This window comes from Dasypus novemcinctus, chromosome 23, assembly GCF_030445035.2.
Source record: "Dasypus novemcinctus isolate mDasNov1 chromosome 23, mDasNov1.1.hap2, whole genome shotgun sequence".
In the NCBI taxonomy this organism is placed as follows: domain Eukaryota; kingdom Metazoa; phylum Chordata; class Mammalia; order Cingulata; family Dasypodidae; genus Dasypus; species Dasypus novemcinctus.
The window spans coordinates 23,814,714-23,841,156 of NC_080695.1; the positions used below are offsets into that span (position 1 = coordinate 23,814,714).

Sequence of the window (26,443 nt, forward strand, 5' to 3'; positions counted from 1 at the left end):
ACAAATATGTGGAAAATAAACAATATCCTTTTAAACAACCAATGCGCTAAAAAGGACATCAAAAGGGAAATTAGGAGATATTTTGAAGCAAATGAAAATGAAAATGCAACATGCCAAAAATTCAGAAATGCAGCAAGCCATGCTGAGAGGGAGATATATAACTGCTTACAATAAAAATGAAGAAAAGATTTCAAATCAGAAGCTAGTTTCAATACTGGGAGGACTAGAAAAAGGAGAGCAAACTAAACCAAAGTGAGCAAAAGGAAGTAAATAACAAACATTAAAGCAGAGATAAATTAAACAGATAATTTAAAAAATAGAATCAAAAAACTAAAATTTGGTTCTCGGAAAAGATCAATAAAATCAGCAAATCTTTAGCTAGATTAACAAAGGAAAAAAGAGAAAGGACAAAAATGACTACAATAAAAGATGAAAAGGGGGGTATTACTACTAACCAAACAAATTAAAAGGGACTAGAAGAGGATACTATGAACAACTGTGCACCAAACAATTTAAATAACCTAGATGAAATGGACAAATTTCTCTAAACACTCAAATTACCTACAATGACCCAACAAGAAATAAAAGACCTCAACAAGCCAGTAACTAGTAAAGACATTGGATTAGTCATCAAAAACTACCCAAATAAGAAAAGCCCAGGACCAGATGGTTTCACAGGAAAATTTTAGCAAACATTCCATGAAGAGTTAACACCAATCGTCCTCAAACTCTTCCAAAAAATCCAAGAGGAGGGAACACTCCCTAATTCACTCTATGAGGCCAACATCACCCTCAAACCAAAGCCAAATAAAGATGGCACAAGAAAGGAAAATTGCAGACCAATAACTCTTTTTGAATACAGATGCAAAAATTCTCACCAAAATAATGGAAAACTGAATCCATCAGCACATTAAAAGAATTATATGCCATGATTAAGTGGGATTTATTTCCAAGTAGTCAAAGGTGGTTCTATATAAGAAAGTCAATTAATGTAATGCACAACATTAACAAACTGAAGGAACAAAAGCCCATGATCATCTCCATTGATGCATAAAAGGCATTTGACAAAACCCTGCACCCCTTCCTGACAAAAATACTTTAAAAACTAGGAATACAAGGAAATTTCCTCAACATGAAAAAGGGCACATATGAAAAACCCAGCAGCTAACATCCTACTTAATGGTGCAAGTCTGACCACTTTCCCTTTCAGATTAGGAATAAAACAAGGATGCCTCTCGTCACCACTGTTATTCAACAGTAGAAGTTTTAGCCAGGCAAAAAGAAGATATAAAACACATCCAAATTGGAAAGGAAGAAGTAAAACATTCCCTATTTGCAAATGACATGATCCTATAGACAGAAAATCCTGAAAATTCCAGAACAAAGCTCCTAGAACTAATAAAAATGAATTCAGTAAAGTAGTGGGGTACAAGAACAACACCTAAAAATCAGTAGTGTTTCTGTACATAAACAATGAACAATTGGAAGAAGAAATCAAGAAAACCACCCATTTACAATAGCAAGTAAAATAATCCAATATCTAAGATTAAATCTAACCAAGAATATAAAGGACTTGTACACAGAAAACTACAAAACATTGCTAAAAGAAATCAAAGAAGACCTAAATAAATGAAAGGACTTTCCATTCATGGATTGTAAGACTAAATATTATTAAGATGTCAATTCTACTCAAGGTGATTCACAGATTCACTGCAATCCCAATCATAATTCCAACAGCCTTCTCTGCAGAAATGGAAAAGCCAATCAATAAACTTACATGGAGGGAAGCGGACTTGGCCCAGTGGTTAGACCTCCACATGGGAGGTCTGCAGTTCAAACCCCGGGACTCCTTGACCTGTGTGGAGCTGGCCCATGCGCAGTGCTAATGCACACAAGGAGTGCCATGCCACATAGGGGTGTCCCCAGTGTAGGGGAGCCCCACACGCAAGCAGTGCGCCCCATAAGGAGAACCGCCCAGTGCGAAAGAAAGTGCAGCCTGCCTAAGAATGGCACCGCCCAAACGGAGAGCTGACACAACAAGATGACTCAACAAAAAATAAACACAGATTCCCGAGCCGCTATACTTTGTCCTGAGCCGCGGACAAAGAAGAAGATGCAGCAATTAGACACAGAGAACAGACAACCGGGGGGGGGGGGGGAGGGGGAAGGGGAGAGAAATAAACATAAATAAATAAATAAATAAATAAATAAATAAATAAATAAATAAATAAAATGAACTTACGTGGAAGGGCAAGGGGTCCCAAACAGGCAAGCCATCTTAAAAAAGGATTCATACTTCCTGATCTTAGAACTTTTTACAAAGCTATAGTAATCAAAATAGCATGGTACTGGCACAAGGACAGATATTCAGACCAATGGAATCAAATTGAGAGCTCAGAAATCAACCCTCATATTTATGGTCAATTAATTTTTGACAAGGAGGCAAAGACCTCTCAGTTGGGAAAGAATAGTCTCTTCAGCAAATGGTGTTGGGAAAAATGTTTCTCCACTTGAAAAAGAATAATGGTGAACCCCTACCTCACTCCACACACAAAAATCAACTCAAATAGGGAATCATTTTCAGGACCTTGTGTTAAGCAATGGTTTCTTAGAATGTACACCTGAATCATAAGCAACAAAAAGAAAAAATAGATAAATTGGGCCTCATCAAAAGTAAAAACTTTTGTGCCTCAAATGTGTTTATCATGGAAGTAAAATGACAATCTACTCAATGAGAGAAAACATTTGGAAACCACACATCCAAATAGGGTTTAATAACCAGAATATAGAAAGAAATCCTACAACTCAACAATAAAAGACAAACAGAGGGGGAGCAGATACAGCTGAGTGAGTGCCTGCTTCCCATGTATAAGGTCCTTGGTTCAATCCCCAGTACCTCCTACAATAACAACAACAAAAAAGACAGACCAATGAAAAAAAAATGGGCAAAAGACATAAAAAGGCATTTCCAAAGAAGATATACAATTGGCCAAAAAAAGCACAAGAAAAGATGATCAACATCATCAGCCTTTAGGGAAACACGTCAAAATCACATTGAGATACCATTTCATACCCACTAGAGTGGCAATTATTAAAAAAAAAAACAAGAAAACAGAAAATTAGAAGTGTCCAAGAGGATATAGAAAAATAGGAACACTCATTAATTGCTGGTGAGAATATAAAATCGTACAGCCACTGTGGAAGACAGTTTGGCAGTTCCTCAGAAAGTGAAGTATACAGAATTACCATTTGACCTGGCTATTCCATTTCTAGGTATATACCCAAAAGAATTGAAAGCAGCGAATTGAAAAGGTATTTGCAAACCATTGTTCATAGTGGCACTATTTACAATTGCCAAAAGAATGAAACAACCCAAATGTCCACCAACCAATGAATGAATAAACAAAATGAATTATATACACAATGGGCTATTATTCAGCCCCAGAGAGGACAGAAGTTTTGATAAATGTGACAATATGGATGAAACTTGAAGACATCATGTTGACTGAAGGAAGCCAGACACAAAAGTGCAAATATTGTATGATCTCACTGATAAGAAATAATTAGAAAAAGCAAACTCATAAAGTCAGGATCTAGACTCTAGATTACTAGGCAATGGGGTACGGGAGGAAATGAAGATTTAAGGCTTACAATGTACAGTTTCTCTTTGGGACAGTGGAAAATTTTGGTAATGAATGGTGGCGATGGTAGCACAACATTGTGAACATAATTAACAACACTGAATTATATATTTGAATGTGGTTAGAATGGGAAATTGTAGGTTGTATATATGTTACTGGAAAAACATTTTTTAAAAATCCATGGAACAAACAATGAACCATAAGTTAAACCATGAACTGTGTTTTCATCAAAATGTGCTCTCATCAATTGTAACAAATGTACCACACCAATGGAAAGCGTTAACAATAGGGTGGTGTATAGGAATCCTGTACCTTAAGGATGATTGCTCTGTAAGCCCACAACTTCTTCTGCAGATGCAAAGTGTTGTTTAATTCAAATAACTTTCACATATATTATTTCATTAGAACCTTAAATTACCCTCCTCCTTACTGTCTGGATTTATCCATTTTGCTGGTGGGAAAATGAAGCCTCATAGAATAAACTTAACACACCTAGGGGTTTATAGCTCATAGATGACAGAGCAAGGATTTGAATCCAATTCATTTCAAACTAAGCCAGGCACAGGTCACGGAGCCCGCCAAGAGAGGGAGTGGCACAGGTGCATATCGACAGAAGAGGGCATTTATGGAGCCAGGAAAGCTGAGACGCCTTTGACCCCGACACCCTAGTCAGGCAGCCACACAGCATCCTGTGCGTGGGTTTTGGGGGTTCTCCATTGTGGAGTGCAGGCCCCTCATGAACAAGGACTACATCTGCAGCCCTTGAAGGGTAAGGAGTTCAGCATCTACAACCGCAACTCCGATACCTGCAGCTCCGGTGTGGCCATGGGTGTGCTTGCTCTCCTCACCTGCCTGCTTTAGCTAGCCCTGGAAGTGAACTTCCACTTGTCATTGGCATCTAGGTCTCTGGGACTCCCTCTGGTTTGTGGGCTTCTGCTACCTGGCCAAGCAGTGACAAGTCTCCAAGCCCAAGCACAACCCACTGAACGAGGGGACAAATGCAACCTGGGCCACCACTGCCTTCTCCTCCATCTTCACTTGGAGCATGTGTGCAGTCCTGGCAGTGGGGAGACTCCAGGGCCTCACGTTCCAAAAGGACCTCAGGGCCTGTTCCTTGAGGCACAGCCCTAGGCATCTCCATCTGCAGAGGCAGGGAGCCCTGTATCTTGCCCGGGGACAAGGTTGAAGGGTAGGGGGCAGCTTAGTGCCTGGAATGCATTTCCTGAAAGAGGGCCCGAGGGCTAGGGCCTGAGGGCAGTGGAAGGCTGCTTTGGGGGAACCAGTCAAGACTCACCACTTTTCCATTCATTCATTGTCTCTTTTTTATATTCTTCATGGATTCATTCATTCTGTAAACATTTATTGAGTAAAAAGGAAGTAAACCAAAAATTAAGGCCTATATTTATTGTAAAATGTATTATCCAGGGGAGCAAGATGTGGCTCAAGCCATTGAGCACCTGTCTCCTATGTGGGAGGTCCTGAGTTCAGTTCCTGGTGCCTCCTAAAGAAGACAAACAAACAACTAGCCGACAACGAGCAACAAAAAGTCTTATACTCAAATATATACTGAGCATTTATTATGCATAGGAAAAGAGGTGGGCAAAGTGATTCTCGGTAATTACCATGTTTTACTGGTCATCTGCTCATCTCCAGCAGACAGAACATAAGTAAACCTCATATGCATTCAAACAGCTAGCTGGTGATGTGGAAGGACCTGTGAGTCCAGGGACCAGCGCTTCCCCCCTGCTCTGCCACTGCGTGACATTTTCCTGCTCCTCTGTCTTCATAAATCTCATTTAAGGGATCCCTAAAGCCCAAGTTCTTCATTTTACAGGTGAAGGGAACAACTAGCCTGCAGGGTCTTGTCGACCTGGGCATTTTTATTGCTCAAAGAGGATTGTGATATTCTTACAATTCCTTAGGTTCACACTTAAGATTTGATTTATTAACGTTACAATTTTTTTAAATGGAAACAACACGTTTCTTAATTTGCCTATCCAGGGTACCAAAATCTGGCAAGAGAAGTCAGCAGCCAGCTTAAGGCAATTTTCCCAGAAACTGATGGCACCTCTGAAGGGTTCTCAAAGAAAGCAACGTAAGGCCAGGTCCAGTCAGCTACCTGAAACTCTCAGAAAGTTTTCTGCCCCCATAGGTGCTGCTAAGAAATCACACATGACTCAAGAGAGGCACCACGTAGGTGTTGGAAATGCTGAATTTCTCAGGCTTGTGCCCAGACTCTCCTCTCCCCACCTCCCCTCACCTGCACACCAGATGGCAGGTTGATACAAATTGTTTAGGGGCACCAGACCAAGAATTTTATGACCTGCCCTCCCTAAAATCCTTCCAGGCTAGCAGCAATGTTAAAATGCCACTCCAGTGATTTGAGCTGTGTTACATGTCACTAGATTCATTTCACCGGCTATCAGCAGCAAAACACATGCCAATGGACACCAGCCTAAGAGCCATTCTTGCACCTTAGCATGCCAGGGGGGCACACTCCCTAGGCCAGCACTGCTTAGGGCCTGGAGCCTTTTCTTTTACCAGCTTTGCAGAAACAAACTATATTTTTCTCACTCTCGCCATAAAACTTCACTGTAACGATCCCTTAATACTGGAGTTAATGCCTGGAGTTTGGAAGGAACATTTAAACAACAATGGCCCTGAATTTTAACCAGATGAGGTGAGTGGAACCCCGAGAGGAGTGGGAATAAACCAGAAAGGGAACATCACAAAAACGGAGGGATGCTGATAGATACAGAAGCTGCATCCCCCAAAACTGAAGGTTGGGATCTCACATTTCCAGTTACCGTCATTATTCAAACACAGTCTCATACTTCAGATATGAAGGAATGGAAATCCTTTTCTAATTCTTTTAACTCAAATTGCTGCCATTGTCCCCTTTCAAAACAGAGTGAGTTGTGATCATCCAGCCATGATTTCAGCCTCCCCATCTCCCATCACTGCCCCTACAACAACCCACGTAGTAAGTCTTGTGACATAGGTCTACCCGTTGTAAAAGATGAGGTTTATGGGAATTTTGCTCCTGTTCCTCAGAAGCATCATGGTGAAAACTTGAAAGGCCTGGGTTTTCAGCCATGCACAGATGCTTCTCTCATCAAAGCCAGGTCTCAAAGGATCCTGTGTCTTAGGAGAATCCAAGGTCTGAGTTCCTTTTCCAATCCTTTCTTGAACAATTTAGACTTTCATCTCCATACTAGTGGGGACAGGGTCTTTGGGGTGGGGGCTGGGGGTAGGTAATGTGTCCTTCTAGCCTTAAAGCTGAAAAACAGAGACCTGTGATGGTGTGTCCAGATCCTTCTATACATCGACAGGCTTCTCCAGTTAAGGCCATTCAGATCCTGGAGTGAGTCTGTCCTGGCAACACAACTGCTTGGGGTACCAGGTAGAGTGTGCTTTTCTTCTTCCCAAGGTGAGAGTGGTAATAACTTGACTGCATGTCTTCTGTCATTGTCATCATTGAAACCTCAACAATTACCACTACTACTATTTACTGGGCACTTATGCAGTGTCAAATACTACTGCAGTAGTAACTCATTTGCATAGGATTCCTCCTATTATTCCAATGAAGTCTTTACTAGTACCCACTGTGTACAGGTGAGAAAACCAAAACTCATGGAATGTTGAAATAGCCTGCCTGACTCCAAATGCTGTGTACTAGCAACCATGCTTGACTACCATATACACCATCTCAGTCTCACTCTCACTGCAGAATGAATCATCCAGAATGGGTAGCAAACTTTTTCACAAACTTGTCAAAACATCTGGCAATCATTTATTCAACAAGGGTTTCTGAGCAGTCACCATGTGCTGTTACTTTCACTGTGCTTGTTCACAGGATGAACATAATGTACATGGGCCCTGTCCGCAAAGATGAGACAAATTCACCAAAGGTTAGTATCCCCATGGGGTCACTGGAGTCAGGCTGTCCAGCCGACCCTGCCAGCTCTACCTCTTTGGCCTTGCTGAGCCTCTTCCTTTCAAATTTCAAACAATGAATTCAAGAAACACAAATTAGAAAAGGACAAACCTCCAATGCTTCCAAATTACAGATCCATCATTCCTAATTCTCTACAGCAAACTTCCTCCTCAAAAACAGCAAGCATGAGCTTCTTAAAAGCAACATTATATGTAAGACACAAGTTACAAAATTGGAAAATAGTCTTGGAGGTTGAAAAATTTATCTGTGGTCACATGGCTGTTAAATCAGTTGAGTTTGGGTTCAGCTACGAGTAATAAAAAACAAGACAGAAGTTGCATTTTGTCTATGCCACTATCCTCAGACATCCAGGCTCCTACTTGAGCACTGTAATCATCCAAGGGTTAGATTCCTTATTTTCATGGTGTCAAATGGTGACATCACCACCCCAGGTATAGGAAGAAGGGATGAAGAAGCAGCAAAGTGCACAAAAGTTGCTAATGTCACTTCTGCTGGATACCTCATTGGCCAGAACTTATTAACATGGTCACTGCTAACTGTTAAGGAGACTGGGAAATGTAGTCTTTTTCTAGGCAGCCAGTTTTCCCAACTAAAAATCTCCTGCTAAGGAAGAAAGGCTATTGAGGAAACAGCTCTCTGTGCAGCTGATAAATGGTCCACCTGGGATAGGAATCCAGATCTGAGGGACTCCAAGGTTCTTCCATCAAGATCAGGCAGCCTTTAATTTTAATTTTTATAGCAATAACCATTGGTGCTCTCTTCTTCACTTCACAAAGAAACTGCAGAGTGGGATTTTAGGACTTTCTGGAATCTTTCTTGACTTAGCCTTTACTTCAATAGCTAGAAATCATCTCCAATCTCATTGTAAGGTATTTTGGTGGGTTGGAAATATTCCTACTAATTCTTTGAAACCCCTCCCTTCAGAAGTTGAAGCCTAATTCCACTGTCTTAAATGGGGACTGTACTTGTGACTTGTTTATAATGACAATATGTGGTAGAAGCGACAATTTGTGACATTTGAGACAAGGTCATGAACTCACTCAAGCAGTCTTAGGGAGAGGCCCTCGTGGAAAGGACCTGAAGATCCCACAAAGGGCCAGGTGAGTGAGCTTGGGAGCGGTTTCCTAGCCCCAGTCAAGCCTTCAGATAAACCACATCCCAGTTGACATCTCCACCTCTCCAGAGACCCTGATCCAGAACCACCCTTCTAAGCCACTCACCAAGTTCTAGCCACCAAAAGTGTGACGTAATAAACATTTGTTGTTTCCAACCAGTAAGTTCTGGGGTAACTTGTTACACAGCAATACAGCAGTACAAGTGTCAATGTAATTCCAAGGCTCTTTTGTGCAACTGCTTGCAAATTTGAGAAAGTACAAATGACGATCCTGATAACACAAATTCGTATTTTAAGTGGCTGTGTCCTACCTCCTCCTTTGATTTTAAATGATTTGAAGCAGCACTTAGATGCCCTGGATGCTGACATGAAGAAGGAAGACCAGGAGCCATTCTTGCTAGAACATGTTGCTAACATCATGTCCCTGAGTAGTCCCAGGAAACAGCTGAACCTGCTGCTGGCCAATTACTACCAGGAGAAACAGCTCAGTATCAATGAAGCCAATGTCAAAATGATGGGTTTTGGCAAACACTATGCAGCATCCAGATGGATAATGCTGAACCATTCTATTCAACAAGTTGACTCGTTTAGCTATCTGGGGCAGCTCTGTGGGGCTTAATTACCTTAGCAGATCTATTAGGATGAATTTCTTTGGGAGGTTAAAGGTTCCACAGGAAGCATATAAAGGTTATCTTATGATGACAATGAGTAAATATTGGTAACTCCTGTTCCTCAAATATCCCAAATCAAAGTCATGCTTTATGGTCCAGGCTCTTGAATCTTCATACCAAGATATCACCGTTGCTTGCTATCATCTCAGAAGGATTCTTAGGAGTAAGAACCAGAGAAACATGCTCTCTAGGGGGCACTTAGAATTATCTGGTGGGAATGCTTTCTAAACTAGGACATGTCCTTGTTTCTCTACACCTAGATTGTCATTAACATGAGCACCTCTTCCTTCACTGAGAATCTTCACATCATAAATCACTATTACTCGTAGAAATACCTTTAAAAAGTCTCAGGACCTGCCATAGCCCACTGAATGTACAGGGGGAGAGTGCAAACTACAGGGTGAACTATTATCTATGTAGGGCAGCAGTGCCCCAAAATGTGTTCACCGGGTGCGATGAGTGGCACAATGATGGGGGAAGTTGTTGATGTGGGAGCAGTGGGGTGGGGGGGTTGGGGTATACAGGAACTTCTTATATTTTTAATGTAATATTATTTTTATGATATATATATCTTCAAAAATATATAATTTACAAAAATTATATATGTGGGGGGGTGGGGAGTGGGTTATATGGGAACCTCTTATGCTTTTTGTTTTTTTTCTTATGTTTTTTTAATGTAATGTTCCTTGCGATCTATTAGCTTTAATTTAAAACAATACAAGCAATTTAAAAAAAAGAATATGATGATATATGGGAAAAATACAACTAATTTAACTTTTAGACTATAGTTAACAGCAACATTGTAATATTTTTGCAATAAAGGTAAAGAAGGTACTATGTCAATGCCATAGATCAAATAAAAAAAAAGAATATGGAATTTTGTTTTATGAGATATGACTATAACAAAGCATTTTTTTCCTTCATTTTCTTCATTAACAAGGAGATTTTGGTCATGTCACTTAAACAATCTGTGTTCATTTATTTATCTTTCTGAACACTAGAGAAACAATTTTGTTTTCAGGATTAAATAAGGTGAATGTGCCTGGAAAGAATTTTAAAGTAATGCTTCCATAATTTGTTAAGCTGCCTTTTTCTGTTATTTTTTTTTTTTAAGTTGAAATAAAGTCTACTTTAAAAGAAAAAAAAAGTCTCAGGAATTTGGGGGCAAGAAAGGATTGAAAACCACCAAAGTCTTTGAAATAAAAACACAACATACTTGTACAATAGGATTTTGATCATGGCTTAAAGAACTCCTATTTAAAATTCACTTGGGAAAATCTTCTTCCAATGGAACTATTTACCCTGTCATTGGAGGAAGGTAACTCATTTTTTTTCTTTTTGCCTCAACCAACTGGAAGCTTGGAGGTAAATTGAATGCTCATTCACAGTAAATGTATCCATTTAAAGGGTTGTCACCTTTTCTTTCTCCTCTTTGTATGTGGATTTTTATTTTCCACTTCTATACGGACAGCCTTTGCAATTTATGTTTCTTCTCAATCACTTTGGAAAGCAGGCAGCATATAAATTACAAGTGAATATGGGAAGGTGCCCAGGTTTTCTTCTTAACCACAGTTAACAAAATGCATTTGGAGAATAAGATGCAGGAAACTACTAGAAAACTTAGGCAAATACCCCTTTTAAAGAGAGGGTCCTTGGATGTCACCACCATCAGAGAAATCCCTCCCTCACTCTGCTAACAAAGCTTCACAACTCTCCAGAGAATGCTCCCTTCACAAGGCTCAAAGGCAGGTCAAGCCTCCAGGAGGACGGTACCCAGGCAGATAAAAGAAGCAGGCTGTGAAGCTCATTCCAAGCTTGGGAGCAGAGCTGTATGTCTGACACTCCTGCTCTTGTCGGGATGAAGTGGTTCTTTGTGTAGGTTCTCTCACCTCGGGAGAAGAGAGCTTTGAGGTGTCAGCCTTCTCCTCAGATGGGAGTAGCGAGCGTCTCTTCTTAGAACAGTAATATTTCCACCTTCTTAAAGTCCCCTCTTCAAAAGCCTGTCAAGGGAAGTGCCTCGAAAAAAGGCAAGAAGGATGTGTCTTTGAGATCTTTAAATCAACCATCAAAAGGAGAGGAGAAAAGAGAAGGGTGGGGAGGGGGGAAATAATCCTTATAAGGAAAAGATGATGGACCAGATGCGTGGGAATGGGGAAGGGCCCTTTGGAGCTCCCCAGACAGGAGTCTGATGGCTCAGCCCCCATTTGAAACTCAACTCATCCCCATCACCAGCCTTTCCTGGGCTGCGGCGAGCCTCTGCTCTCAGTGAGGAGCACACTGGTCTCGCACAGAGCTTTAAAAATATCTATCCACCCACTGAAAGTTTGATTAATCAGCCAAGTTCTCACCCATATGTCACCGCGGTGGCAGTGATATATATGATAGTGATGTGATGGGTACAAGCAAGTCACTGAGTCTTATCTAGCAGGGAGAAGAATTCGGAGCATCAAAGTTAATAAGCATGGGCTCTGAAGCCAGGGGGCGGAGGTTGAATCCCAGTTCCCACACTTGCTAATTATGCGACAAGGTTACTTAACGTCTCCATTTTCTACACTTGCACATTTGTACCTACACTGTAAGTTGTTGGAAGAACTAAATGAGTACTTGGAATGGCTCCTAGCACGTGGTAAGCACTCAATAAATTTCAGCTGTAACGATGAGTATGATGATGATGACAACAATGACAATGTTGAAACTCAAAAAGTGAATAGGGGAAACGGACTTTGGCCCAGTGGTTAGGGCATCCGTCTACCACATGGGAGGTCCACGGTTCAAACCCTGGGCCTCCTTGACCCGTGTGGAGCTGGCCAAGCGCAGTGCTGATGCGCGCAAGGAGTGCCGTGCCACGCAAGGGTGTCCCCCGCGTGGGGGAGCCCCACGTGCAAGGAGTGCGCCCCTGAGGAAAGCCGCCCAGCGTGAAAAGAAAGAGCAGCCTGCCCAGGAATGGCGCCGCCCACACTTCCCATGCCGCTGACGACAACAGAAGCAGACAAAGAAACAAGACGCAGCAAATAGACACCAAGAACAGACAACCAGGGGAGGGGGGAAATTAAATAAATAAATAAATCTTAAAAAAAAAAAAAAAAGTGAATAGTTATTTCCCAGGAAGACAAAGGGATAAAAGAACATTTTAGACAGAAGTAGCATGAACAAAGGCAGAGGAGCAGGAAAAATGGCAATGCAGCAGGAAACCACGTGGAAGGAAAACAGGGAGATGATGCTGACCACGAAAGCAAAGGCTCAGGCCACACAGGACTCAGATGCCTTGCTAGGGCATTTAGCTGTAGCTAAAACAGCTACAAGTGGTAGAAAGCCATTTTAGAATTATGAGCAGACGTGAACTGGTAAAGGGTGAAGTGCTATATTTTTTGCAAATTACTTTTAACTGTTTTGGGCTTTAAACAATTTTTAATAATTAATATTAGATGTCTGATGATGACAAAGGTATAAGATTAGCCCTCTCACCCTATACAACATTAACACTGGACGAAACATAGAAGGCAACTGTTTTCAGCCAATAGACAACAGGCAACATGAGATTGTGATGGAAGAGAAAAGGGAAATTCACACTGTGAGCCCCATGTTCACCCTGACTCCCTGCCTGGGCACAATTTCCCAACCATTGCACAGTGATCTTGAATCTAAGCAGAGCATGGTGGTCCCACTGAGTTGAGGGGGCAGTGATAAGAGTTTGGGGTAGGTGAAAGGTATAGAATCTTTGAGACAGGGCAGCAGAGAGGAGGAAACTATGTAAAGTGGAACCTCCGAAGCCTATGTATGGGTTCTCCATGAATATCTGGCTGAGGCTGGGCAGCCCATGTCCAAGCTGAGGTTAAACCAGACAGTTTGCTATGAGTTTGAGAACAGAACAGAGATACCAGAACTCAGGCAGAACTAAGAGATTTCTGAAAAATCCTAACACCCCAGGCATCCAGCTGAGATATTAGAAAGTCTACACCTTAGGAGTAAGGACCCAGACCCTAAAGTAAGGCCTATTTTAGATGTACCCTAACAATATGTAAAACCAAAAGAAAAAAAAAAAAAGTAAAATAAAATAAAAAGATTTTTTTAAAATTTTAATAAAAAAATGAAATAACCTAAAACCAAGTACTGACAAGAGCAACATGAAAGACAAAGGCTGGAGACTGTGTCCCTGCCAATTCTGAGGGGCTTGGCAACACCTTGGGATTTAGACAGATCTGCCCTTACAAAGTATGAAGCAAAGCCTAAGCAAGTTGAATAGGGTCAGCCAGTGATTGAACTGCCTACTAGGGAAATAAAAACATTCTTCAGAGAAATATAACAGAACCCAGATGTTCTACAATATAGTCACAATGTTCAATATACAGTCAAATATTAATAGACATGCAAATAAATGGGAAAAATTGACCATAGTCTAAAAATACTCAATAAAAAACCAGTTCTGAGATGGTTTAGAGTTGTCCTAAGCTTGGAGAAAGCTTTACACTGGCATCTTTTATTTGCCTGGGTATCTTCCCCCTGGAGCCTTGAGAGGGAAGTCTTTTATGGAGAACATATAGGATAGTATGTTCAAAGAATTATATAAATATGACCTTAATGAATAGACAGATAAGGTAGCTCAGTAGAGAAATAGAAAATATATATATAAAAAAGAAACAGATGTGGGATGATTGAGAGCTGATCATGAAGACAGCAGAGTGAGAATCTTCAGGGTTCTGCCCCCCAACAGAAGCTTTGAACAACCAACAAAAACTGGCAGAAACATCTTTCTCAAAGCTCCAAAAAATATTTAAAAGCTTATAGAAACAGGGCAAGTGTTGAATCCATAAGCAACTTAAAAGCGGTAGGATCTCATGGCACCACGGCTGGCCCCTTCCCCATGCCCCAGTAGGGGACCCCTTGCTCCGGTTCCAGAGGAGCAGTGTAGCCCTCATGCACATACAGGGAACATGTGGGCCTGGCACAATGTGACTGTAGTAAAGCCTGAGGGACTAGTCACAAGCTCAGAGCCCCAGAGCTTGCCCTGGGGAGCAGAACACAACTCTGGGAGTAACTTTTGCCATGGGTTGATATGATCCATCCTGGATTGTTTGGGGGCAAGTGAGGACCAGAATAGAGCAGGGAAAGATCTCACTGAATGCTGGATACTAGTTGAGGAACAGGAAGGAGAAAAGGGAAGGGAAGAACAAAGAAGTTATATAATTCTGTGGCATAGTGAGCAATCCAGCAGTGATGCAATCTAGAGCTCACCTCCGCCCAGCAGCAGTGGACTAAAGGAATATCTCCTAGAAACTGGAGCTGTGGTATGCATATCAACCTCTCTCCAGTCTGGGCCTGAGAAGTGGAATATCTCAGGCCTCAGATAGTGTGGTGAAGGCTAAATACTTTGTAAACCCCATCTGCTAAAAAAGACTGGACCTGCAAAGAACTTTCGATTATTCAGTGACAATACAGAATACAAGGAAAAAGCAGAATAGATCATATAGAAAGACATTCCAATGCAAAAATACAGGTAGCACCATCTGGGAAAAAAACTTTATTATAGAAAAAATTTAATTTTGACAAGAAGCAGAAAAGGTTTTCATACACTGTGTACAAGTGGTTGTGAATAAGACAAAGGATTTGGAGCAAATAAAAACTATGCCTGACCTCAGAAAAACAGGCAGAGGGACCTGTGAGGAGAGCATGACTTAAGATCTCTGGCTGGCTTCCATCCTAATAGTCCCAACCTGGAAACAACCCAAATATCCTTCATCCAGAGCAGAATGGACAAACAAATTGAGATATATTTATATACAGTGGAACACTATACATTAATGAAAACAAATGAACTTCAGCTGTCCTCAAAAACATGGCTGAGTCAAACATAATATTGAGAAAAAGAAGCTGGACACAAAAGAATATATATGATATGATCCTGTTTATGTAAAAGGAAAACACAAATACAGTTCAACAATAAGGTGTATCTTTGAGGAAAAGGTACTGGGAAGGGTATTGGGGTTCTGGCAATATTCCTTAAGCCAGGTGGTAGTTATACAAGTGTTTGTTTTTATAATTAATTGAGCTGTACATTAATACTTTCCTGTATTAACAAAAAATCAACAAAAACTTTTTAAAAAGAAAAAAAAACAGAAAGAGGAGCTACTGAAATAAAATCAGGCCAAAAAGAAACTGAAAATGTAGTACATAATGAAAATCTACTTTAAAGGCTATAAATAATTTTTTTTTAGGAAAAAAGAAGACTGCAGACCCCTAAATTGATGAGATAGAAGACAAACTTGAAGTCTTCCCAAAATGCAGAAGTGCAAAAGAGAAAAATGATGTGAGAAGAGCTGTGTAATATGGGAACAAAGAATGGAGATCCAGCATTAGAATGAGAGGTATTCCTGAAGAGGAAAAGAGAAATAACAACCATCAAAGGCGTGAGAGAAAACTAACCTAAGCTAAAAACAAGACCCAAGACTACTGAAAAAATAATTGAAAATTCTCATGCTCAGACATTTCACAATGGCCATTTAAATACATTTCATGAATAAATAAAAAATGTCTCAAGGCAAATAATGGTACCCATTATTTGGGGCCTGTTAGGGTTAAATGAGTGAATGAATATAAAATGTTGCATAGTGCTGGCATATAAGAAGAATCTAGTAAGTGTTATTCTCAATTTTTATCAATCATTATTAGTTTAAACAATAGGCGACCTACAAAGATAAAAAGAAAGATCTGCCTGGCTACACATTTGTCCCCAACACTAAATGTGAGTAGGCAAAAGGCCTTGAGCATTCTAGTGAACCAAGAAATCTCCAACCACTCAAGTACTACTCCTGCATGAAAGCAGAAAAAAAGGTAAAAGTTGCATCCCTTTCTAGGAAACAAAAATTCTTGAAGATATAAACAAGATGACATAAAGATGGATCCATAGGTATGAATCTGAGTAGAAAGAAGCTATATTTTTAAAAGGCTAACCATATGTACTAAATCCTCTTAATAAATGTATTATTTGGAGTAATTGCTCAAACATGATTTAAAAGTTGAATGCAAAAACCCAAAACAAAATTTAAAAATATATTTAAGCAGAAAAATAATAATAATGATTACAGAAGAATAACAATTTGGATCTATAATCTGTTAATTAAATTGACAAAGTCAGGAAAAACAGAAGTGCAAAAGAGCATGGAAAGTAAAAGCTCTCTAAATTTCTTGTTGGGTACAAGGAAATAGTGGTTGTTTTGATAATTAGAGAGGAGTTGGTACATTGATAATTACAGAAACAAATTCCATATTTATTGTATTTGACCAGGTAAAAAGTAATCAACCACTTTTTGGAGAATTTAAAATGAGATATTTATGCATTCATAATTACTATACAAAAAGGAAGGAGGTGATATGGATACAGCCCAAAAGAATAAAGAACCTACCTTAAAACTCTTGTTGTATAAAGTGCAATCATCAAGGAAACACATGAAATAGAAATCATAAAACAAGACAACCTAAAAAGTTCTGCAGTTACACTGAAGAATTCCACATGAAAAACTTAGAAATATAGAAAATTTAACAGGAAAAAATACAATTTAGAAAGCATTCTACTATCATATCAGTGTTTAACAAAATAAGACATCTTTAAAAAGATGAATACTTAAAGGGGTTGAAAAAAATATAAATTACAAAGTAAAATGTATATGTGTTTGTGTGTATAGAGAGAGAAATACAGTATCTTCTTTTCGAGTCTTTGTGGAATGTTTACCAAAACTGGGCATATATTACAAGAACAGTCTCAATAACTCTAAAATCTAAACATTTTACAGTAACCATCTCACAAGATTCTTCAATAAATAGCATTGAGAAGACTTTACTTTTAAAAAATTATAATCCATATGTTTACTAAATTCCACTTGAAGCACTCCAAAAAAATATAAGATAACTGCTAATAAATTTATACATAACCTCCGTGAATTGACTGTAAGTTCTTTTGGGACAGGCAATGAATAGTATGCTTATTTGATTTTCTCTTGCACCCAGAAAACATTCAGGTAAACATCCCTTGGATGAATTCATCAATAAATCAATGAGTGAATAGGAATAAATGAATGCATGTCTCAAGCAATCCATTGTTGCTGACTTTTTTTTTACCATCATTTGTTTGGTTAGGTGATTTCCACCTCCATTCTAGCCAACTTGATGCAGCTTTCGCATTACTGCCTCCGGAATTTTGTTTAAAGAGGAGAACTACAAACCCTTCTCAGGAATGAATTGCAGCTAGACATGGCATGCATGGCACGTGGTTCTTTTCACACCTGTCTTTGGACTAGGCAGCTGTGGCACATACACCGAAAGAAAGGCACATTCGGTCCCTGGGGGGTGATAAGCTCTAACCATGTGGCGTCTGTTCATGTGGCCATCTACAAGCAGGAGACTGTAGCTACTATGGGGCCGGGAGGAGGATGGTACCACAAGGGATGCTGCCGTGTCCATCATCAGTGTCCACATGTCAACTTCTGGCGCAGTGCTGCCTGTCCTCAGGAGGGTCCGAGCAGCAGGACTTGAGGCCCAGTTGACATGAGATAGCCCCAAGAGAACACTAAGTAACTAACACCTCCGAATCTTTGACGCACCAGAGAACCAATCGGCAGTCCTCTGAAATGACTGAGGCTGTGTTTTCAGACCCTGCCTGCCCAATGCCTTTGCTTTGCCATCTCTAAACTCAGAACATTTCTGCACAGCCCTGCCCTGAGCCCCAAGATGCTGGTAATAAAGTACGATCCATCACAACTCAGTGTTAGCCTTGGCAGAAAGTAAATAAATAGAATGAATCTTCCATCAGAAAATAAATGGCCCTTCTCCAGGCTGAGAGTCTGGATTACCGTCCTGAAGGACAAACACAGCATCTTTACCCACCAGCCTCAGGCCATAAAGTATAGGCTTCACTCCATTCAGTGTCCCCAGGTTTCCAATGCTGGGCTGGGAGGGCAGGTGGAACTGCTCTCTGATTTTCTTACCTACTGAAAAGGTGAGCTCCGGCCCTGCTTGAGCTGCCCTGTGCATTGTTTCAAAAATAACCTTGTGTGTTCGGCCGCTTGCCCTAGAATGTGTAGGGCACTCTTACCCACCTCTGAAGTGAGAAGGGCTGAAATGTGGTTTGTGAGCCTCTTGAAAAGTTAGGCATCCTGGCTGAAGTTCAGAACAGCTATCCTAGCAGAGCCCGGGTTTAACAGGCCACAGCTCCATGTGCACATTCATTTCAACAAGCAAACAAACTGGACAGGAGAAGGGAACACTATCCAAGGGCTCCGGCCTCTTGGCTTCCCCTCACCTCCTCGTAATAAAAATGGATGGGCCTGCAGACCAAGTTTGCTCTGCTGGCCCAGAGCAGATGGCTTATGACAATGCATATACAAAGCACACTGGTTTGACCATGACACTTAATAGCAACTATGTGGGCCATCTGGGGTAATTTTGACTTCTCTGCTTTAGAAAGGAGCACAACATTCGATATTGCTAAGGAAGGCTGAGTCTGGTTTGCCTTTAGCAAATCTAGCTGACCTAGGCAAAACAGCTGGTCAAATCAACCGAACTCTCTATTCTAGAGAAACAATCCTTCCTCTTTTTATTTTTCCACTATTTAATTAGGGGGTTGGTTAACCCAGAATGCAATGCAGGGCCCTGTCCTATGCTCCTTAGGATGAATTTAGCCATTGTGCTTCCAGGTTTATTCCCATCTCTGGCCCCTGCCAGGAACACCGAGGGCTGTGCTGTGTTACAACAGAACAGAAGCAATTAAAATAATTGCTGTCCACTCCCCACTGGACATGGCTTCCAGTCGATTCTGATCTGGGCAGGATTCGAAGCCCATGGCCACAAGTCAAGAGACAGCAAGGCCTCAACCTCCCCTGCAGCTGAGCTCCATTGTAAAAGACAATATGGAAGCAAGACAGCGCCACTGGTAACAAAGTCCCCATAACGTGGAAAATACCTTGTGAGAGAGTGAAGACTATCTTCCCAGTTAGTATCCAAGGAAACCAAAGCATTTACCATCGATTTCAGGCTACAAGATCTATCCCACACAAAGAAATCATTTAAGCAACATTTTATCTCTGAACTCTTTCGCATCGTCCCCTTGGATAGACTTGGCCACAACTGCCAGTGGCTGGCCAGAGCCCAGTGTTTCACCTTAGATGCACAATAGCCACAGATGCTGCTCTTGGAGGGCTGAATTCCCAAATAGGGCAGGCTCCTTACCATCAAGCTCCTCCACAGAGATGTTAGCAAGCTGCTCGCTGTCACTGCCAGCCGAGAGAGATCGGTTGAGGTAATTCCCCTTGTACAACAAGCCAGCGGTCACATGGTGGAACGGCATCTTCTCCCTGCTCACAAGAGAATGGGGAAGAGAGGGGAGAGAACGACATCATCATTTCCAGGTGGCCAGGGTTATGTCTAAAATCACAATTCTACAGGGAAAGTCAGAAAATTTCCAGGGTCCCAGTGACCTGAACAGTTCCCAAATGAACTCAAGTTTTAGCCAGTCCTTCACTTCACATCATCCTTCCTTCTTTCCCCATTAATTATGAATTTAAACCATATTGTCCTTGTAACCTTGGCACATCAACTCATCATCAAACTGTCTCTTTGTACAAACAAGAATACTCTCTGCTGGACCAGACAGAAATCATTTCTCAGTCCTTATAAGGAGGGACTGCGCATCCTAGAAATGGCGGGCTGGCCCGGAACTGGGCATCTTGGCTGCAAGCACACCGAGAGCTGAGTGTTTAGTTTTTCCCAGGTAAAGCAGGTACTCCTTTCACATGGCATCCAAAGCAGGCTGGAAACGCCCAGACTCTAAGTAAATAACATTCAGCACTCTGCATCTCTGAGAAGCACCCTTTCACCCGAGCCTGACTGCAAAGCCGTGTGGGTGAGTGGCTTGTGTGCCCATCTCTGACCCACAAGCACTCACTCTGAGACACCCAGGTTCTATGAGTCAGTCGCTCCTGCCCAGCTATAAAAATGCATGATGCCTCAAGGCATCCTCAGGCCAGAGCAGCTTCCAGCACTCTTACAGGCAACCAAAGCATCCATTTCAATAAAATTAACAAACCCTCCAAGAAAAGCTCCTTAGACCAGAGCTTGGACGTTTCCACAGTGCCAAAGGCAGGCCAGAGGCTCCAGGCTAAGATAAAGAGAGGAGAGGGAAGAGAGGTGGAAAAGAGAATGAAAGAGCAAACGAAGAGGGGACAGAGGAAAGGCAGTTGGAAAGGGGGCCTTCTCCACAGCAGAAAGAGCCAGATCCTGTCCCAATTCTCCCCATAGTACTTTCTGTTATATTGAGCAAGTCGCTGAACCCTAGCTGTGTTCCCTCCTCTGGAAAAGGGGGCTAAAAGGACCGACAAACCTCTGAGCAGAATTAGGGCCAATAGGCAGGAATTACAGGGGGTTTCTAGCAGGTAAAGGGCATCTTTCTAACTGGGCAGCTCCATAAGGAGTAATTTCTCCGCCATTAGAAGCATTCAAACAGAGGCTGATGACCTCCCTGCTTGGGATTCTGTGGGAGAGAAGTGACTCCTGAGCTCTCCCCCAACACATCTGTCATCTCCATGGGAATCACTTGTACAGTCCCTGTAAACACTGAAGTTTGAGTCTAGATGGTAACTGTATGGTAAACTGATATGGTAAACAGTATGGCCCAACCAATTCCCCTGAGGTCCTCCTGAGTGGCAAGGCGTAAATTTACAGGAAATGGCGGTCAACAGAATGTCAGTGGCTGAGGATGACTAGTTTAGGGCACCCAAACCTCAGACCACACTCCTCAGAAAGACCCAAATGAAAGCCACCTTTCCTTGCAGGCTCCACAGAAGAGAGCTCCCATCAACACCCCTGAGGGACAGACCCAGCAGGATGCCACCTCCTCTCTCTCCTAAGAACACACCAGCAGGCCCCCTTTCTGGTTGAGAGCTCTGACCTAGAGGTCAACCAATGAAGAGTCCTAAAACTTAAGGGACTTCAAAAGAATTGAAAGCAGGGAATCCAATAGATATTTGTGCACCAATGTCCTTTGCAGCACTGATCTCAATAGCCAAAAGGTCGAAACAAGCCATGCATCCAGCAAGCGATGAATGGATAAACACAATGTGGTATTTACCTATACACTGGAATATTATTCAGCCATAAAAAGGAATGAACTACTAATACATGAGACAACATGGATGAACCTTGACCACATTAAGCTGAGTGCAAGAAGCCCGACAAAAGGACAAATATTATATGACTTAACATATGAAATATCTAGAATAAGTAAATTCATAAAGACAGAAAATAGATTGGAGGTTATTAGGGGTTGGGGGAATAGAAATGAGTTGTAAATGCTTATGGGTACAGTTTCTGTTCCCAGTGATGAAAAAGTTCTGGTATTGGGTGGTGGTAATGGTGGCACAGTATTGGGAATGTAATCGATTACCACTGGACTACACACATACTTTGTGTTTCAGCTAGGTTACCACAATAAAAATTTGAAAAAACAAAACAAAAATCTAAGGAGGTTGGCCAAGACCACAAAGCTAGTTAGTGAAAGAACCAGTTCTAGAACTTGAGACCCTTGAGTACTATTTCGACTACAACAGCCTTAGCTAAACCCCAGACATTTCCACCCAAATGTCAAACTCTCATTCCAAACTCAAGATGTCTAAAAACTAATTCACTATCTTCCTAAAAAATAGGCCACACTGCCCGGTGTCTCCATTTCTACCAGAGGCCTTTCATTCAGCATAACACCTGGGACAACTCCCACAAATACTCTAAGCCCCAAAAAGTAAATAGACACATGGCCAAGTCAAGAGCCAACTGTCAGTCGCCCAATCACCCTTAACTCTTTCCACAGCTAACAAAATGTACGTTCACAGGTGCATCACAAACAGCACAATGCTAATTGCACAGTATGATGCATTTACCATGTTCAGGGGGACATCTTCAGCTAATTATAAGTCAGTCTTTTCCCTCCTGGCCAAATCTATCTTTACACATAAATAGAATGCAAGAATCTTTCCCTGAAAGAACACTTCAATTGCCATCTCCTCTCCTACTCTTCAGACCAAATAGGCGCCAAAGTGAAAATCAGGCATTTTAATCAGGATCACTCTCTCCTTTCCTTAAGTCCATTCCTGATTTCTTGGGGCAATTTTCCATGGGCATTAGAGCATGGACTGATTGACATGGTCCAGCGAATGAGAAGTCAACTCTGGCTAAAGCTTCCTACATGGTTTCAGCTTCCGCCTCAGGTCTTATCCCAGTACCCAAGTCAGCCTCTCAGGCTCTTATTTTAAGCATTGTTTAAGTCTCCATATATATGAAGAGATGCCTGCAGTGATCTTGTGTAAGTTAGCTATCAGGAGAGAGACCCACTAAGGTCAGTTCTGGAGCTAAAAGCATCCCAGCAGTCCTTCCCATTTCACCCAGGAAATGAACTCATCTCTTTAGTTTCTCAGCATTTTTGTAAATATCTTCCCATAATCACCTTTACTTGGTTGTCTGAAGTATTGGATCCACCATGCAAATTTTCACAGCCCTAGTGAACATGTCCAATCCACAGGAAACAACGCAGATGCTACCCACTCCCCAGTTCCGCCGAAGATCCAATGTTGAGTACTTTGCAGGAAAAACTGGTTATAACTGAATCCCACTTGATATACCAATATAATTAGCATCCAAAAAGGCAGCTTACAAAGTTAGGTACACATTTAATTCATTCAGCCTTTGCATCCAAAAAGCTCACAGTCTAACGAGAAAGAAAACATGTGCAATTGAACCATCCATGTAGATAAAGAAAGTCTTGTTCAAGAAAGGGAGGAACATTATCCCAAGTAAAGTTAAAAACAGCTGCTGCAATTAAGGACTAAATTTTACTCCAAGCCACTTGGGGAAACCCTAGCTTTAAGATTCTCTCTTTGGCTAAGAAAGGGAAACATGCAAGTTCAACTACAAAGACAAATGTGAATCTCAGATAAAACAGCGTTTTCATATGGGTTCTCAAAAGGAGAGCAATGAACCAAAAAATGAAGTATTTCAACAGCAGTTTTACTCAGTTTTGTTCAAGTGGCTGTTTATCATGTGAATAAATGTTCTGTATTTATGTAAAGCAATCAGGACTTTCTGGTCAAAGAGCATTAGATTTGGAGCTTTGCTTTGCCCTTATATAACCATGTAGGTAATTTAGTTAACCTCTCTGTACCTCAATATCCTACTCTGTAAAATTTGGATACATACTTTAATATTAAGTATGATAAGGTATGGACAACACTAGACACCACCAGGCAAATTCTAAATTCCCAATAAATGCCATTGGTTATTTGCTAAGGGTTACATGAAGGAAGACGCAGAGGCCAAAGGAAGTCACAGGTGTATTAGATTGAAGATGAAGCAGTCTGGGTTACAAAAAAGGGCATTAAGGACCCCGGCAGAGAGCAAGCTTCAGGGAGAAGCTGGCATATGTTCTATAGAGCAGAGCAGGTGGGTGAGCAGTGGAGCATGGTGGGAAGGGCGGGGAGAGAGGGTTATTCGAGCACCAGTGGTTTCTCGCAGGGGCTGGCTACATCAGGTAGAGGGGACTTCGAATGGAAGCCACCAAAGCTGAAGAGTCTACTTCCTAGCCACCAAGAAGGCTAGTTCCACAGTCACATCAAGGCAAAGGGGTCAGGTAGGAGGATAAGCCATCAGAAAGGGGTGGGGTCTATCTCCCACAGCTTAAAGGGGTGCTTCCCATTGTCAGGATCAAGGAGCATTTCTTGGCAGAGAAATAAACTCAATAGGCCCATTTACATTGACATGAGACTCACATTGACTCTAGGGTACGAAAGACCCAGACACGTTGTTGTATGGCAGTACTGTTATTATTATTATTACCATTATTATTATTATTATTATTATTGAAAAATACACCAAATTCTAATTCTGCAGGGCACCTGAAGCAGTACTACTCGAAGTGTGAGTACAGACCACTGCTAGTGCATACGTCGTTTGTTGCTGGTCAACAATGAGATTTGTTTCAAAATTGAGAGAGTAAGCATTTGAAAATATTTATAGCAATTTTTAGCTTAGCCTCAACATCTAAGCACACGATGGGTACACTTGAATTTTATATTTTTTTGCTTTTTTAATTTTTCTTGTAATTCATTCTTGTATTTTACGAAAGTATCATTCTGCAAAGGACTGGAACTTTAACAATAACAACAAAAGAACAAACTATCACCATAGATAGTTTGAGAAGCCCTGCTCTAACGTAATTTCTTTTAAGTTAAAGATTTCTGGTAATGTACTGCAGTGGAAAAACATTTAGAGGAATGCATTTTAATGTATCCATGAGACTGTTTCAAATAACTTTGGAAGTCTCAGTTGAAGCTTGAACTCTATTCTATAGAGTGCCTGGAGTATATCCACAGGATCTAGCACAGACTTTCCAAAGATTCCTGTTCTTAATTACCAGACACACAAATGGACATTATAAAACTTAAAGAGCCTAACAAACCCTGATGGGATCTTTAACAAATTCCCCTAAAAATACCAATGAAATCACACAAAATGACATTTCCAACAGCAGCAATTCCGGGGTATGGGAGAAACTTCCACTCAATCAGCACGGTTAGGATTAGAATGACAATCAGTGGCATGCCCACAATTGTGAAATCAGAGACAAAATTATAGGGAAGAGATTGTTAATCTACCCAACTTCTCTTCTGTTTCAGGGATTCAGGGATGGTCAACTTTAATATCAGGCAATCAATCACCCTGGGAAATGCTTTTGGAAAGCAGCCAGGGTCAAATCCCCACCGTTTCATTTCCACCACTGGAAAAAGGCAACTGCCTTTCTACAGCCACTTGGGGACTGTACCGGCAGAATGCAAGATGGCTAGAAATGGAAAGGTAGGAGGTGAGGGCACTGCACAGGAAGATGTGAAACTAACTGCAGGCCTGGGCGTCGGCAAGAGAAGCCTCTGGAAGCAATAACCTGTGAAGATTACCGGTTTTCACATATTGCAGAAATGTGTGTCTCCTCCTCAGAGTTTAAGAGTGACTTTTTGGGGACAAGAAGATCCCCTCTTTACTGCAACAAAGATGCCTTAGGTGGATGCCTGCTAGACTCTGGGCATTGGGCGAAGCTCTTATAAAGCAGTTAGTATTCCCTTGAGAAGATCCTGCAGGGGTATTCCAATTGGTAAACATTGGGTTTGGACAGGTGTCAAATCAGACAAGAATGAGTAAGCAGAAAACATGAAGGTGGGGGGCAGCAGGAGTCTGTGTAGAAGTTTCGCATCATTTGCAGACAGGAGCACTTTCAAGAAGCTGAGCAAAAGTATATTGTATAAAATAAGCAATATAAGAAATAAGACAATTTTACAATGGTTCTGTTTTATATCCTTAAAAAAGGGAGACAACAGGGTGTCTGTGAAATAATAATGAAGCTTCAAAAGGAAAGAGTAAGATGAGGTGATACCAATACAAAGAGAAAAAGCAATTGACTCAGAGACGAGCTGATTTGGAAAAAGTGGAGGCCTTTGCCAAGCAAAGAAGAAATTTTTTAAAAATTAATGCAGCTCTGCATTAGTGATAATAAAGAGCATTTCAAACATACAGGAAATTCAGCAAATAACATAATACACCAGTGTACCCAACATCCATATTTAACACATGCTAATATTTTGCCATATTTGCTTTAGCTTTTTTAAGAAATAATATGTTACACTGAAGCCTTCCACCTCTTTTTGTTTTTAATTTCTCTCCCATCCTCGCCGCCCCCCCGGCAGTTGTCTGCTCTCTGTGTCCATTTGCTGTGTGTTCTTCTGTGACCGCTTCTATCCTTGTCAGTGGCACTGGGAATCTGTGTTTCTGTTTTTTGTTGCGTCATCTTGTTGTATCAGCTCTCCGTGTGTGCGGCGCCATTCCTGGGCAAGCTGCACTTTTCTTTTGCTCTGGGCGGCTCCCCTTATGGGGCGCACTCCTTGTGCGTGGGACTCCCCTATGCAGGGGACACCCCTGCGTGGCATGGCACTCCTTGCACACATCAGCAATGCACATGGGCCAGCTCCACACAAGTCAA

The 26,443-nt window shown here is 41.3% G+C and overlaps 1 protein-coding gene and 1 pseudogene across 3 annotated transcripts in view; one reads left to right on the forward strand and one right to left on the reverse strand.

The window, feature by feature from the left end:
* Window positions 1-26,443, reverse strand: part of CALN1 (calneuron 1) — a 556,564-nt gene that overhangs the window by 359,519 nt on the left and 170,602 nt on the right. For all 3 annotated transcript variants that reach the window (XM_071211181.1, XM_058285972.1, XM_071211182.1), the window contains one exon: window positions 19,603-19,727. In XM_071211181.1, coding sequence (XP_071067282.1) covers window positions 19,603-19,727 — 125 coding nt within the window. The remainder of the gene's footprint in view (window positions 1-19,602; window positions 19,728-26,443) is intronic.
* LOC139437463 (synaptogyrin-1 pseudogene) lies at window positions 4,155-4,827 on the forward strand (annotated as a pseudogene).